At 40.0% G+C, this 17,057-nt stretch overlaps 1 protein-coding gene across 3 annotated transcripts in view; it reads left to right on the top strand.

Moving 5' to 3' along the window:
* megf6b (multiple EGF-like-domains 6b) overlaps nucleotides 1–17,057 on the top strand; it is a 113,343-nt gene that overhangs the window by 64,426 nt on the left and 31,860 nt on the right. Inside the window, exon 1 of one of the 3 annotated variants that reach the window (XM_017704902.2) lies at nucleotides 7,379–7,563. The exons of the other annotated variants lie outside the window; for them this stretch is intronic. Coding sequence (XP_017560391.2) covers nucleotides 7,398–7,563 — 166 coding nt within the window. The 5' untranslated portion in view covers nucleotides 7,379–7,397. Of the gene's footprint in view, nucleotides 1–7,378; nucleotides 7,564–17,057 lie in introns of those variants that run through there. 3 annotated transcript variants of the gene reach the window in all.

The following is a 17,057-nucleotide window of genomic DNA, read 5'->3' as shown; positions in this document are numbered from 1 at the left end:
TATCACTATAGCAGCAAACAACTATTTTCTAGATAAAGACATGGATTATGATTAGATTATATTATGATGAGGTTGTTAGTAACAGTAACCCTCTACGCTGCAGACTGGAGTTCGATCCCACGCCTGGGCAAGGGTCCTACATTGTACCAGTAAGAGTCCTTGGGCAAGACTCCTAATGCTGCCTTCGTCTGTCAGACGTGTGTTAGTGTTAGTTTGTTTACAGTAGGGGAAATGCAGAGCCTATGAAAAATCCAGTTACAATGTTTCGTGAATCAGTTGAGAATCTGAACCTGCTACCAAATTAGTTCAAACTGTGATCCCACAGTAAAAAAAAAGTCATTGTTGTGCTGTTGGTGTAAACACTGACATAAAATACTCAAACATTGCTTGATAATCAGATAAAATTGTTGTTTTAGAGGAGTCTGAATGGAAATGCATGTGGCTTCAAAGGGCTGTTAGCAGCTGAAAGCCATACAGGAACTGACCATGTTATTTTTGTATGTGCTGCCTATGTCCTTAGGCATCGCAAACTTTGGTGTAACTGAATTTATGCCATTTCCATTGGAATTAAAGAATATTATTGATCATCATATTGTCGTAGATCCTGATCTATGAGCATATTCAGTGCTAATAACTAGCCAATAGAGTACTTTTATGCCCATAATTATAAGTAAAGGTAATTTACAATTGGAATTAAGTCAATTTTTATTTACTGTTTAGAGCTTTGTGTGTAATTATTTAAACCTACAGCTCTCAGACTTCAGAGCCTCAGTTTTGAGTATATTTTCTATTCATTCTGAGGAAATCTTCTATTCAGTGATCATGTAGTAATCAAACTAGAGTCCAAATATTACCTTTAGTCTTCTGAGCTAAAGAAGAAGAACAACAACAGAGATAAAATGAGCTACGATTAAAGAAACTTTTTTGTATAAATACTGTGTACGATGATGGATGTGAACCGCTGCATATCAGTTTATAGATCTGTTCTGCTTGCCAGCTGAAAATGCTTCCACTGTGAACTTGGGCTCAAATCGAAGCATCAGCAAGTCTTGATGCCAGCAGTGTAGCGGGAGTTACAGGTCGCAAGCCAGGAGTTCAGCTCACTTCTTTTCTCCATACTGTGAAACTCTAGTTTCTAACTATTTATGCCATTTTCAGTGCCAGTTTTTCCATGATAGTCTGACAGTCCTGCATAAATGTAAATTCACTGAACAGTGTTTGATACATACAGAAACATTTAATACACTCTATGGACAAAAGTATTGGGATACCAACAGTTTGCACCCACAGGAGCTTTTATGACATCCTGTTCTAAATCCACAGGCATTTATAAGGAGTTGGTCTTTTATAGCTATAACAGCTTCCACTCTTATGGGAAGCTTTTTACAAAATTGGAGTGTGTCTATGGGAATTTCTGCCCATTTATCCAGAAGAGCATTTGTGAGGTCAGACGTTGATGTTGGACAAGAGGGCCTGGCTCGCAATCTCACGAAAAAGGTGTTTGTTGGGGTTGAGGTCAGAACTCTGTGTGGGCCAGTCATGCTGGAGCAGAACAGGGCCTTCAGCAAACTGTTCCCACAAAGTTGGAGTCATACAATTGTCCAGATTGTCTTGGTCTGCTGAAGCATTAAGATTTCCCTTCACTGGAACTAAGGGTCCTAGGCCAACCCCTGAAAAACAACCCCATAGCATTATCCCTCCTGCACCAAAATGTACAGCTGGCACAGTGCAGTCAGGCAGGTAACATTCTCCTGGCATTCGCCAATCCCAGACTTGTCCATCAGACTGGGGTGATTTATCACCCCAAAGAAGGCGTTTTCACTGCTCTGGAGTTCAGTGGCAGTGTGGTTTACACCACTTCCCACCATCCAACCACTGTTTGGCACTGCTTGGCCATGAAAACCCATTTTGTGAAGCGCAATTCTTTTGCTGATGTTGCTTCCAGGGGCAATTTGGCGCTACTTAGTGAGTGATTCAACAGAGTATAGGCACTGCATGCGTCAGCACATGCTGGGCCTTCCATTTCACAGTAACAGCACTTACAGTTGACAGGGGCAGATCTGCCGTGTTTAAAGTGACTGAGCTCATCAGTACGACCCATTCTACTGCCAGTGTTTGTCTAGACTGCAAGGCTATGTGCCACTTGTTGCCAATGGGTGTGGCTAAAACACCTGAACTCAATAATTAGGAAGTATTTCCCAATACTTTTGTCTATATTGGGTATATTGAAAGTATAGGTAGAATGGAATGTCATCTGCTCAGATGATATGGTTGCTATTCATGAGTATAGATTTTAAAACTAACAAAAATAACCATCAATAAACTATAGATTCCAGTATGAAGTTTATGAAAATTCAGATCTCCTGCTTATAACTTGATAGCAGACAAAAGTCTTCTGTATAATAAGTCTTCTGCTGTCCTAACTCTAAAAAATCTAGTATTATTATCATTTATATGTAATTGCATACAAAGATCAGGCCTAATATTATGACCACCTCTTTGTTTCTGCGCTCATTGTCCATTTTATCAGCTCCACTTACTGTATAGCTGCACTTTGTAGTTCTACAGTTACAGACTGTAGTCCATCTGTTTCTCTGAATACTTTGTTAGCCCCCTTTTACCCTGTTCTTCAGTGGTCAGAACACCCATGGACCCTCACAGAGCAAATGTGAATGGTGGATCATTCTCAGCACTGCAGTTACACTGACATGGTGGTGATGTGTTAGTGTGTGTTGTGCTGGTACGAGTGGATCAGACACAGCAGCGCTGCTGGAGTTTTTAAACACTGTGTCCACTCACTGTCCACTTTATTAGACACTCCTACCTTGTCAGTCCACCATGTAGATGATAAGTCAGAGATGATGGCTCATCTGCTGCTGCAGTTTGTGTTGGTCATCCTCTAGTCCATCATCAGTGGTCATAGGACACTGCCCACAGGACGCTGTTGGCTGGATATTTTTGGTTGGTGGACTGTTCTCTGTCCAGCAGTGACACTGAGGTGTTAAAAAACTCCAGTAGCAATGCTGTGTCTGATCCACTCAGACACATTAACACACCACCACCATGTCAGTCCACGGGGGTCCTGACCACTGAAGAACAGGGTAACAAAGTATCAGAGAAACAGATGGACTACAGTCTGTAACTGTAGAACTACAAAGTGCAGCTATACAGTAAGTGGAGCTGATAAAATGGACAATGAGTGTAGAAACGAGGAGGTGGTCATAATGTAATGCCTGATGGACGCATTTCAACATAGACATGTTATTAATTACATTCACATTCAATTAAAATTCTGTATTGACAGGTTTGAGTCTCTCCAGAAACAACAAAATGACAAAACGAATATAAAGGGAAAGAAAGAGAGAGACTATGAATTTTACCTAAAGGTTTTAATGGCCGATACGAATACTTACTGATTGTTTTCTAAGCCTTTAAATACACCTTTACCCGATTTTGCCCATTTGCAAGTGCATCATATTTTAATTTAGCTTCAGCCTCTTATCTTTTCCTTCTTTTTCCTTATCCAGTTCCTTCCCAACCCACCTCCCTTGAATACCAGCTGCTTCTGGAATGTGTATGCTAATCAGCCCCAGACTTGACTTAAGGGCATGAAAGATTAATCTTCCCCAGGCAGGCCTGTCTGTATGTGGGCGCGTGGCACCTAACAGTCTCCTTAACGGTCTGGAAGTGGATCAGGCTTGAACAAGCATCTGGGCTTTGTCTGGATGAAAAGTCCACCTTACACATGTCACATATGTATTAATGAGACACAGTGTAATGTATTTTGGGTGAAGTTCATATCAGCCCCACGGCTTTGGCAGGTCTTTGGGGAGTCTGGCTGTGTAAAGAAGTCTTGAATAAGTTAATGTGAGTATGCAGTTGACATGTCAGATTATAAAGAGACTGTTTGCCAACAATACAGGATTAAATGTGGATTATTGGACTGGAGTGGCAGAAATCGTCTTCTGACAATGTTCTAAGCAGATATTTGCCCCTTTCCTTTAACTCATTTCATGTTCTGCCCCACATTGTGTAGTAGCTGTGATAAAAGAAAAGAAGAATGGTCCTAAATCAAACTGCTGAAACGACGCCAGTATCTTTTGTCTCATCACATGCCGAGGGCACACAGTATTTACCTTACAGTACGTTTGGCTTAAGAAGAGCTAGTACTTAACTCTGCATCTCATCCCTCAAAGTTAAGCCATAGTTTAAGGATTTCGTCATCTCTCTGATGTTTGATCTGTCTCATTACCAGGAGTCTATCATGGATGCGTATGGGGCGTCGGCAATCAGCTTGAAAATGTCTAAATATGTCAAAACATGTTATCTGTGTTGTGTTTTTAAAGCGTATTTATGATGTGAAAATCGATTTGGAAAGAAGTGATTTTGCTGCCAATAAATGGTGCTACTTTTTATCAGGCAAGTGCAATTTTCATATCAACATGAGCAATAAGGCCTGTCAGAAGGTACGCCAAGATATGCATAGCTAGTTAGCTAGCAGACTGATATCTTGTTGAAATAGCATGCAGATGTTCCCTTTCCCACCTCGGGAAAATAAACTAATCAGGGTGGAAATATGAAAGCAGCAGGAGATGTGATTGTTTTTGTTTGCACCGTAAAACAGTGCGTACAGTAACGTGCAAAAGCTGAAGACCACCCTTCATTTATTTAATTTCCTGTCAAAATGGACATTGAGTTCATTTAATTGCAATTAAGTAAACTTCAACAGCTAAATGTAAAATAACATTGTGTTGTTTTTATATTGCCCACCCTTTTTTTTTGGATTTTCCCCCAATTTTCTCCCCGATCTAGTCATTTCTGATTACACCCGCTAGTTAGGACTCCTCCAATCACACAATACCACCAGCACCAGGAGGGTGAAGGATAGCACAGGCTTTCTCCGAGAGCTGCTCGTACAACTGTCACTGGACAGCCAAACACGACGGCCAACAGACGCCTGTGCTGACTAGCGTCATGCTGAGTGATGGGGGGAGATGGGGGGGCTATCCTACCCACCCAGAGAGTGAGGCCAATTGTGCACTCTTGGACTCCTGGTCACAGATGGCTGTGGCATCACCAGGGTTCAAACTCGCGATGTCCTGATAACGCTTAGACAGTTGTGCCACTTTTTTTCGGAGGACTTGCTTTCAGTTTTTTCAAAGAAATCTGCTGAGATATTTTTCCACACGTCTAAAGTCCAGTCTTAGATGTTGGTTGCATTTTTTGTTTTTCATGATCCAAAAATCCCAGACATGTCCAGTAGCCCTGTTTGGATTGAATTAGTTTAAAAGTGTAAAAATACTTGGAAAAAACAAATTCACACCTCCTCAGTGATAAAACTCTAAAATTACGATGAACCTAGATGTTTGCATCACACATACACTCACCGGCTACTTTATTAGGTACACCTTGCTAGTAAAAGGTTGGACCCTCTTTTGCCTTCAGAACTGTCTTAATTCTTCATGGCAGACTTTCAACAAGGTGTTGGAAACGTTCCTCAGAGATTTTGGTTGGTTATTTGAGTTCCTGTTGCCTTTCTATCATCACGACCCAGTCTGCCCATTCTCCTCTGACCTCTCACATCAACAAGGCATTTTCATCCACACAACTGACCGCTCACTGGATATCTAGTCTTTTTCTGACCGTTCTCTGTAAACCCTAGAGATGGTTGAGCGTGAAAATCCCAGTAGATCAGCAGTTTCTGAAATACTCAGACCAGCCCATCTGGCACCAACAACCACGCCATGTTCAAAGTCCCTTAAATCCCCTTTCTTCCCCGTTCTGATGCTCGGCCTGCACTTCAGCAAGTTGTCTTGACCACCTCTACATGCCTAAATGCACTGAGTTGCGGCCGTGTGATTGGCTGATTAGCTATTTGTGTTAACAAGCAATTGAACAGGTGTACCTATTAAAGTGGCCAGTGCGTGAAGTCATACGGTGTTAATGTGAAAAGTTGATATTATGCTTATAAAGTAATGCTTTGTTTATATTGTGTAGCTATATGCTAACTTAAAGGGCTTTATAAGTGTAGCTGAGATTATATTCGCCTCTTTAATCAGCCTTCAAGATCTCGTGTCTCTGATAGACTTTATTTTAATTTCTCCACATGCTTTTGTGCTCACAGCGCAGAGAGGATGGAGATGAGGTTTTACCGCAAATACCAAGAAAATGGTTGAAAGTCTTCCAAATCATCCGCTGGTTTGCAGTTAGGAAAATGTTTAACATGGATACGTATGCTGGAAGACTGAAAACATTCCCGCTCATGTGTTTGGTGAAAAAACAATCTACAAATTTAATCCCATCCAAACAGAGCGAATGGCATTGAGGCTCTGGGCTCTGATTTGTTCTTTTTTGTTGATTTCCTTTTATCAATAAGGCCTTATTGAACAGCTACACATCCTTTCAGACCCACAGCACTGAGTGGTCTTCTCACAGTGGAAGGATGGAGAGAAACACCTGTGGATGTTTTCAGAACTGAAGCAGCTTGATTTTCTCCTCTCTCTCAGAGATGAAAGCTTAAAGTGTTGTTTATCTGATTATGATGGTGTAGGTGGTCTACTACTCTCCTGCTTTTTACTAATTTTGTTTTGACTTTCCCCCCTTTTTATGCAAGTAGATTCTCTTGTATCTGAACTCCTCAGAAATAGAGTATCTACTAAAAAATGAATAACTTGTACTTAATAGCTCTTTGAACTAGAAAGTAAGTCAGTGGAGTCTTTGCCTTTTGCCCACTACTATATAATTGGTAAAAACAACAAAAACGGGCATCTTTGGAAATATTTTTAAGGTTTTAAGCCTTTGTTTATGACCTATAGTCCTCCGTTCTAGCATCCTGGAGACATCTTTTGTTTTATGAAATTGCTAAGTATGTTCTAAAGCATTAAATTAAATGTCTGAGGTGACCAACAAAAATGACGCTACAGCAAAATTACCACCACTAGACTTTCATTAGCCCTTCAGATGTTTAAGTGCCTTAAATTTCACTTCAGAGGCATATAGCATATAGAGTTTCAAAGCCAGTGTGCAACACAGTTGGTGCATATCAGTAATGATAAAAATAATTTTTTTAAGGATAAAATTTAGGCTAAGAAATTTCCTCAGGACACTGAAGTCTTGTAAGTGCAGTTTAATTGGTCCAAGTCAAGACCAAGAAAGGAGTGTGAAGTAGGGGAGAAAAGGAGGGGTCTGGGTAAGACATCGTGGAGGAGGTCCAAGAGAAAGAGAGAGAGAGCTAAAGCAAGCACAAATATATATAGAGGAATAGAGGGAAAATAAAAACTTATGGTCCTAATTTTTCTTCTTTGACAACTCAAATCCACTCTGTCTTCACCCTGCCTGCTGCCTCCCTGCACATTTCTACATTCACGTTCATCATCCTGACTGAAAGGCTCTTCACCATGCCATCACCCAGGTGGTGGCTGCTTTGTTTTGTCTCCACTGGACTTTATCTCTGCCCTGCCCAGAGTACATATTATTCTGGCTATTGGCATCAAGTCAGGGACTGCTATAGGCCACCCTGTTTCCATGTGTATAACAGGTTCAACATGGGGTACCTGAGAACAGGTGAGTGTTTTTCTACAGCTTTGAATTTTTCAGCATCATGATCCTTCTGAGGTGTTAACAAATACATGCATGCACTCCTGCCTAGAGTGATGCCATAGAAGAAACACCTTTGGTTGCCAGTTACCAGTTAAACCATACATCCAGGCCAAGAATCATTTATGTACTTGGCTTTTTGTGTATGGCATCATGTATTTCTGGATGAAAATACTTGCTTTCAAAATACCTCAAATACTCTTCATAATTACTTGATGACTGGCTTGAAGTTGGTTGTTCTTTAAGATGCATTAATTTCACAGCTAAGTAGTTAAAGACAACATTTGAAATGTTTTGCATTGTGGTTCTGATCTAATGAATGATGCATTGGGCAGAAAGCCCAGCTGCTTGGACTTCATTCGACTGCATGCTACTGCATCAAGAGATACAAGGTCAGTTTTATCGTCCACTCCTCATGTACCACCCAGATAGGCCTGCCACTCTAGTTTTTAGCGCAGAGATAGTCTGGCACATCCCTCCTAATACTAAGGGAAGATAGAAGGTTTATCTGCATCAAGTGCATACTTGGCTGGCCCTACGTCTGTCCTATGCCAAGTCTACTTCAGTGTGGACTTTCGCAGTTAGTAAAATAAGGCAGAAAATATGCACCTTGATCAGAAAGTTTTCCCTTTTGCCTTACAGTGTGTTTATTTTGGTGTGGGTGTGGAGGTTTTTGGATCATTACATTAAGATACCTTGGAATACAGCAGTGGATGCACAACTGCAAACCTGGAAAGCTGAAGTTCAGCACAGTTTGATAGTTTTACTACAGAACTACAAAATTAATGAAGCCCATTCATGTCATTGTGGTGCTGCTAGACATTCGGTTTACATTATGTGATTAACAGGCCTGGCATTATGTCATTTATCATTATCAAGCTGTGAGAACAAAAACTTGTATCTCCAAAATGGGAACTTTACAAGAGAAGGAAAAAACCTACTTTACTTTAAATGAAAGTCAATGGATCTCAATTTTTTTCTAAGTAAATTTGGGCTGTTTCTTTTAGTCCATTCATAATAAAATAAACACACATTGTAATGAGTAACAGGTATTTTGAAATTATGTAAAAAACTGAAAAACGACAAAAATGATGAAACGCTGTTTTGGTCCGACAGCAGCAGAATGCTTCTTTTGCTTCATTGTTTTTGCAGGTGGTGCAAAACAGTGTAAAACTGAAGAATGAGTGCATCGTTCTGTGTGTTGTGGGAAAAGAACACATTTCCTAAATGGGTAGATAGACATTTGTTGATGTGCTGTGAATGTGGCTCTTGTTGATTCTCTCCTGAATGATAGGAGCGCGGCTCCTCTGCTTTTTTTTTTTGACGTGTAGTTACACACCAGGCATGCTTGATGAGGAATATCACTAAACTGTGCTGGATTCTGGCCCAGAACTAGAGTTGACCTCTCCTGTGGTCAGGTAATGGGGTTGCCGATTACTTATCCTTGAAGTCTGAGTTCAACCAACGAAGCGCAGCCAAGAGCCAGTGTGTCAGCCGCACATTTGTAAAGCTTTCAGTGCAGTCGGTCCTGACTTAAATATTCTAAGATAGAAGAACAGCGGCGGTTTCGGTGACATGGTTGAAGAAGCGTTTGAAAAAGCCGAGTGATGAATGTTCCCGTCTTGGCTACTCATGTTCATAAGTGAAGAAAACAGTGACTCACTGTTTTCGCAAAACTAAAAATCTCACAAACACAGATGGCTGTTCACATCATTCCTGACACCAAGATAAATCAACATGGAGTGACACGGAGTCTCCTTTCTTTAGAGAGGCAGGCGAACGTCTCCTAAACTACTACTTCTTTTCACTGCACTTCTATCAGACAATGATTTTGTCATTGTTACCTAAAGCAATGGTTCAGCCAAAAATGTAGACGATTTTCTCTTTACCCCAAGTGTAGTCAGTCAGCCGAGATATGATTGGTGTCTGAATTTTACTTCTTTTGTTTTGCACATTCAGTTTTTTGCTCAAATCTGATCTCTCTGACACGATGGTTCACACTCGTTTAGGTAAGTGACTCAAATCTTCATTAATGTGAACGAAACGGCGTCCTGAAATGACCCTCATGAGCACATCCTACTCAGTAACATCATGTGAATGAATCACGTGAATCATCAGGACAAACTAACAAGCAGAATGAGCCTCGCTGTGAAGATCACTCTGATCAGCTCTCAGCTTCATTATTAGAGCCAGATGAAGGTGAAAAAGGTGAGATGAGGCTTCAACTTCTGTTTGGTGCTGCTGCCATGGTAACGTCAATGATGCTGCACACGCAAAAAAAAGCACACGAATTCCGATCTGAGCATCACATTAAGGTCACATGGCCCTGAATCGGATACGTATCTGATCATGGACCACATATGAACATGGCTCATGTTGCATTTGAAAAGATCAGATTTGTGTCCACACAGCTTTGAAAACATCAGATCAGAGTCACATTAGGACAAGAAAACCTGATTTGTGCCTCTTCAGCCTGGCAATGTGAACGTAGCCATGGATATAGAAATCAGATAGCGGGAACTTCACTGCCTCACTAATTAGCACTGTGCGAGCAGAACGTCCAAGTCGTCATAAACATGTTAAATGTAATTCCATGTAACTGGTTGTCCATAAATTCAGAAGACGTGTAGCAGTTTTGGCTGGTAAATACAATGGCTAAATTTGCATTGTAAACAACAGAACCCCTGGTTCTTTTCACCACCATTGTAAAGAAATTTGAGTTGGTTTCTCTGCAATGCAATGTTTCTCTGCATCTTACATAATTTACTCTCATAATGTTATTTATGACACTGTATGACATCTTGTTATCTATAGAAACGAAATGGAACAAAATTTAGGTGTAAAAATTTCTGTTTTTAGATATGCAGTGTCCTTTTGTGCCTTTTTCTATCATGTAATAAGTATGTTGTCTGTCTGAACATTGCTGTAAAATATCATCTGCTATGCCAGTCGGTGTTGGTGCACTTTTTGAAGTGAGTTTTGTTTGACATTGAGTTTTGTTTCAACGGTCCAGCAATCTGAAGTGAGCTGACAGTTGCCCACTTTATTTCAGGTTTAGTTTTAGCCCTTGTATGTGGGTTCTGTTTGGAACTGATAGTGGAGAAACGGAAAACATAAGCAAGAAAAAGCTATTAAATCTGGTTAAATGTCCCTGTGTGATCATTTTCATCCCGCACATACCAAAGGCATCGTTTTTTTCCTTTATCTTGCTTCTTTGCTAACATTTTTCTGTAATTTAGTCAAACCGCCAAACCAAACAAAAGTGTGCTGTGTGAATGGAAAGTGAGTTGAATGTTTGGCAGCTTTCCTTCATGGAGCCACAGGCTGTGCTAGAGCCTGTGGCACTAGCTCCACATGCATTCTGGTATGGAGGGAGTTGGTGGGGGAGGTGGCTAGAAAAGTGCTTCTACCTTTGAGGGTGCCTTTACATTGCTGTACCTGGTGAAACCAAAATTTATTGAGAGAATATCCCTCTCTTTGGGTTGTTTTGGACTATTGGTTCATTTGTTTTTAAGTGTTTATAAGTTTGGGACATGAACAACATTTCATGTCCCAAAAAAAAACAACATTTTTTCTCTGTTTACATTGGCGATAACACTGGTAATGAAGTGGTAATGTACCAGCAAAATGTAGTTTTGTGCGTATACATGCAATCAATAATCTGATCATAATCAGATTTCTGCAGGTATCCGATTATTCAAATGGTCATGCAAACACCACACTCTGATCTAGAAATCCGATTAAGAAATCTGATAAATAGAGGCTGGATTTTAGCTCAGTAATTAGATTTCTCAGTGTATATAAACTCTTACTCTGATTTCTTTCGGATTTCTCAGCCTGCGCATGTGTGAGATCAGACGGTGGATGAAGACACAGCATAACACTTCTGAAGTGGCGCTGAAACCAAACATGAAATAAAGGATTTAAATATTCTTCATCTTCTAGATGATGCATGTTCATTTTTTCAGGTAATGTTGCGAGATGTTTAAAAAAAGCTGCGGTATGAAATTTGAGTTTTACATTATGTTTTTACGTCATGTCTTCTTCTGTGAATTCATTGGCTGGTTACACAGTAGAAATCTGATTACTGCCCAACTCATGTAGACCCAGTGTTTCCCATTATCTGACTGCTCAAGAGCATGTCAACATGTTACATTACTGACAAAATCTGATTTTCTCCAGTTATCAGATTATTAAGTGCATGTAAACGCACTCATTGTTATCTCTGTATTGTACATTCTGTGTATGCATTTTCTAGGCTGGTGTAGTGCTTTACATTACATATGTACAGTAATTCAGAAACAGCCTGTTTGCTTCGGCAGAACAGTACATTGATTCTTTCTGCCCCCAATATGTAAGTCAACCTAATCAAGTTCCACATCAGTAATCTGTCAGGTGGTTTCTATTAGTACCAATATTTGCTTTGCTCTCAAAACCAGGCATCCTACAGTGGCAAGAACTCTCTGCTGGTTTCCTCACTATACCGACTGCATCTATATACATCTGACCAATTAAAGAAAAAAATGGCATACTCACAAAAGAAAACTCCCAGAGCTAAACTAGCAGAGCTTCTGTTGAGTTCCATAGAAGTAGTTTTGTTTTTGATCGTCTGATTGACTGGAGCGAAGTTACATTCAAAGCCTTTCTGCTGGGTGATTTGTAACCCATTTGGCGCTCATTGCCAAATAATAACTCTTGGTAGAGAATAATGCAAAGGAAAACAAGAAGAAGGTGCGTCTCCTGCAGCAAAGTCATGATGATACAGTGTCACAAGCCTGACCATTAGTATGTTAAAGGGGCAAAGGCGATGCTAAAACTGGCCTCTTTTGTTCCTTTTGGAGTGAACAGTGCTTACATTGGCACAAGAAATTGCAGGTTTTGTTTGAAGAGAAAGCAGTCCGAACATGTCATTTATATTGAAGAAACAAGGGAAACAAGGGGCAAGAAACCTTCCTATGTGTGGATTCATCTGGTAGAGAAGTCATTTTGGGAGTACATCAACCTCAGCAGCTGATTGCTCCCCTCACAGCTTCATATAAAATGAACAAGAAACCCAACTGATTGGTCCAATAGGTGTGTTTGAATCCCACCTTTCTTGTTTACAGCATTTGGCTGACGCTCTTATCCAGAGCGACTTACAATTTGATCATTTTACACAGGTGGGCAAAGGCAGTGTTAGGAGTCTTGCCCAAGGACTCTTATTGGTATTGTGTAGGGTGCTTGTCCAAGCAGGGGATTGAACCCCAGTCTACAGCGTCGAAGGCAGAGGTGTTATTCCCTACACTACACCAACGACCAACCTTTCTTTTCTATGGAGCTAAGACGGATGGTCCTAGGCTGATCCAGAAGAGCCAACGTGCTGTGTGACAGTAGCAGTCAAGGTGCCAGAAAGGGGTCCTCGGAGCAATGCCGTAGAAGAACCATTTTGGCTCTCCAAAGAACTTTCAGTGGGTTCTTCAGAAAATTGTTTTTGAGTAAGAGATGTTTGAGTGTGAAGAACCATTTCAAAGGCTACAGATTCCTCAGTGTAATGTAAAGGTTCTTCACTAATCAAAGGTTTTTTTTTCCCAGAACTATGTGTCCAAGCCAAGAAGAACCTTTGGGTAGACGACATTGTGCACACAATACAATGAAAATGCTTTTAAAGTGTTTGTGAAATTTGCTGCCTGCATCTTGTTTTCATAAAATAAAAATGCTCTGCTCATTGATGTCATTGCCTACAATAAAACTGCTGTTACATTAATGTTGCTGTAATGAATAACAAATATGTGTCTGACACATATCTGTTGAGAATTTTTCCATAGCCTACTACTAAGGGTGAGACAAATGGACAGAATACAGAGATTTGATTATATTGGTCAATTCACATCTCACAGCAAAGGTTTTTTCAATATCTATCATCAGTAATTATCCATAATATTCATCCATACTAGTATACTATCCATAATAGTAAGTATCATTGCTATTAATTTCCATCGCTTACTTCATTAAACATTTCAAAACGTATTTTGTATAAAATATGTTACATGTAAAACTGTTTATTGTGGCTAGGAGAGTTGCGATCTCTGAGATTCTGGGTCTTTGGCTGTCCTCAAAGAAAGGAGGGCCCACTCATGTTAGGCACAGTTCAGCCACCATCAGGAAACATCTGGTGGGAGCATGATGTTGAAGTGAGTTCAGTAACTTCAAAACATTAAAAGATGCCACTTTTATGAGAATTGATTCCAGCACATTACATCCATCCACCCATCCATCCATTTTCCAAGCCGCTTCTCCGTCAGGGTCGCGGGGGGGAGCTGGAGCCTATCCCAGCAGTCTTCGGGCGGAAGGCAGGATACACCCTGGACAGGTCGCCAGTAGCACATTACATGTCATGGCAAATTAGTTTTTCCTTTGTTTTTTCTTCTGTCAGCTGCTTGTATTTGTTGTATCATGAGGAGTTGATGGCAGAGGTGAACCTCAAATATACAGATGTGCTGCCGTTGTCCCCATACAGTGCTCTGTTTTTAAGTTGCAGTTAGCTTAGCTTAACTTTGAGGCCAGTTAACTTCACGTAGTCTGTTTGTCTATTGAATTGCGACACTCCTTTGCAGTGAAGAAGTCAACTATTGTCCCTTTTCAGCTTTTTTTTCCCTCTTAACAAGCTGTCTATCTTTTTGAGGAACACATTTCATGGTCAGATAGACAGGTGTTTGAAGTAGTTCTGCCAGAATGGGGCTGTTTTTCTAGGAGGGCATAATTCATTCTGGCTCAGGTATGTGTTCTGTTATTTTGCTAGCATATGTGTGGTGCTGTACTGACATGGTTGTCTGGTCAAGCGGTCTTCACATTTTCCCTCTCCTTAACATTCACGGTGATGTCATTCCTCTGTGACTTGTAACTCCACTCAACTCTTATTTATTTCTTATTTAAAAATCTAATTTACATAATTTTCCTCTTTCATCAAATGTAGTTGATTGGCTACAACATGCTTGATATCTAAAGTATGTGTCTTAAGTTTTGCACAATAAGCAACAAGTAATGGAAGCTTAGACCCCACTGGTGCCTCACGTCTCAAATAGACTTACTTATGGGGTCTCTAACTCTGGGTGTCAAACTCTATGGTTTACTTTTATTAAATGCTTTTCTTTTACAGGTTTGGACATAATGAGGCATATTTGCAGCCAAGATGGTAAAACTTGACTTCAATAAATCTCCAAAAACGTTGTGGCTCTCAGGGTGGATTGGTTTTTGTTGAAAGGACAAAATGGCTGATGTAGATTGTAACTTGCTTTAACATTGGAGTTGCTTCTCAAATCAGACACAAAAACATTGTTGGCCAAAATATCCTGGACACCATGGGAATGAATCTAAAACATGTTCGTTTACTACTGTTAGTCTTATCGCCAGAGTCTGTTTTTGGTAGGTAAGCATGTTTCTCCGCAAAAGTCATGGGAAATTCGTCTAACTGCTCTTATACAGGAACGCCGGCTTCATAAATGAGGCATAGCTTCTTTAAATCTGATCTCAGTTCAGTTTAAGCAGAGTGACAACGTCTTTGTAAATGGACTGTAGCCTGATTAGCTGTGATCTCGGTGGGAGTTTGCTTTGAAAGTCCTAAAACTATTAGCAACTCCTCGGACGTCTCAGTGAAGCCTGGATAAAAGAATGAGTTTAGTCAGTTTGCAGTGTTGTCGGCTACACACAAAGCATGCAAACCAGGAGGCCACTTCATTTTGTTTTAATTAAGGTGCCTGCTTAGTTGGAATGCATGCTCAGCCAGATGAATTCATGATGTCACTAATCTTCCTCGTTCACATTCGTTTTACCAGTGAAGTGATTTGAATTCAGCGAGAAGCTTTCAAACTGCCTGCATGATTGGACGATGCAGTCAGTGCTGTTCAAGCGGCTGCATGATGTATTCCACGTTGTGCACAGCAGATGTGCTCGTCTGTTTTCTGTTTGATTTGATTAGACTTTCCAGCAGTCAACAGTGGTGGTCAAACTGCACAGACTTTACCTCTAAAAAATGCAGCGAATGGTTGATTGAGGCATTCAGTAGAACTTGAAGTGTCTGTGATCTCCAGTGTCTGTAGATAGAAAGTCCTCAGAGCTTTAGTAGAGCTTTACTTAGGACTAGGCAGGATATTAATGTATTTGATTTTATTAGTGACTATATTGTTATTCTTTTATATGTTTTTTGTGTGTGTTTTTATCCCCAGTTATTTTAGATTTTAATGCTTTATTGTTAAACGCTTAAAGCAGCAATTTTATGTGCCAAGAATTCTTTTTTGAAATATTTTATTTGTTGGACTTGCACCAGTAATGAATAATATATATATATATATATATATATATATATATATATATATATATGTATGTGTGTGTGTGTGTGTGTGTGTGTGTGTGTGTGTGTGTGTGTGTGTGTGCTAGTAGTCAAATTACATTTTGTGGATTTTCTAAGTGAAAATTAATCGGCGTAAGTTATCAGAGAACAAACTTCTGACACACAGTTCCTATTTATTCACAGACTTAAAATAGCAATAAACATGAAATGTGGCCTGTGCAAAAGTCATGTTTTCATTTCACCTTAAAAAAAAGAGAAATCGTGCACTAAAATATGAAGAAAAGAAAATGAAGCTTCAGCTTCAGTGTTTATCTTTTTCAAAACACCTCTAAAAGTGTAAAACACATACATAAACATAATTAATAAAAACACCCCCTGAATCACCACCACTCCCAGCCCAAACGCAAGAAGTCACACAAAACAAAACAAGGCAGGCATCATCATTTTCACCTATGGCTTTGATGGTTGGATTAAAGTGCAAAAAAAAACCAAATACAAATACATAAATGATACAGAATAACCAATGAAAAAAATAAATGCATATAAAAGCTTATTTCCACAAATCCAACTGCTGTTAAAATGATCACTAAAAATAAATAAATGAATAAATAAATAAAAGCTTAATGAACTTGTGATGAGCACCGGTTTTGGGAAAGCTTGTTCTTTCAAGATGAAGACAGAGCACCATCTTATTAAGCCAATTTTGAAATCTGTGAGGAGAATTAGTCTTCCATCCATCCATCCATCCATCCATCCATTATCTTCCGCTTCTCCGGGGTTCGGGTCGCGGGGGCAGCATCCTAAGCAATGAGGCCCAGACCTCCCTTTCCCCAGCCACTTCCACTAGCTCTCCATCCTCTCTAAATAATCCTTTTTGCTACCCCTGTGCCAAACATTAAGAGCAATTTCTGGAAATGTGGTGAGGACATTGTGGCAGCAGAGCAACCAAGAATTAATTCCATGTTGGTAGAGATCGCTGTGTCTCAGATCTGAGGATCCAAAAAAAGATATCCATAGATACTTTTGGACAGAACTAGAATTTACGAGCTAAAGTCTCATCTTTGTTTGAAAGCCCGGGACCAACGTCACTCTCCCAAGCTGTCCGCCCAGAAACAGCCGTAAAATAAAGGAACAT

This window comes from Pygocentrus nattereri, chromosome 21, assembly GCF_015220715.1.
Source record: "Pygocentrus nattereri isolate fPygNat1 chromosome 21, fPygNat1.pri, whole genome shotgun sequence".
Classification (NCBI taxonomy): domain Eukaryota; kingdom Metazoa; phylum Chordata; class Actinopteri; order Characiformes; family Serrasalmidae; genus Pygocentrus; species Pygocentrus nattereri.
Note: the sequence above shows the minus strand (reverse complement) of the source record. Positions and strands in the feature narration are given on the sequence as shown.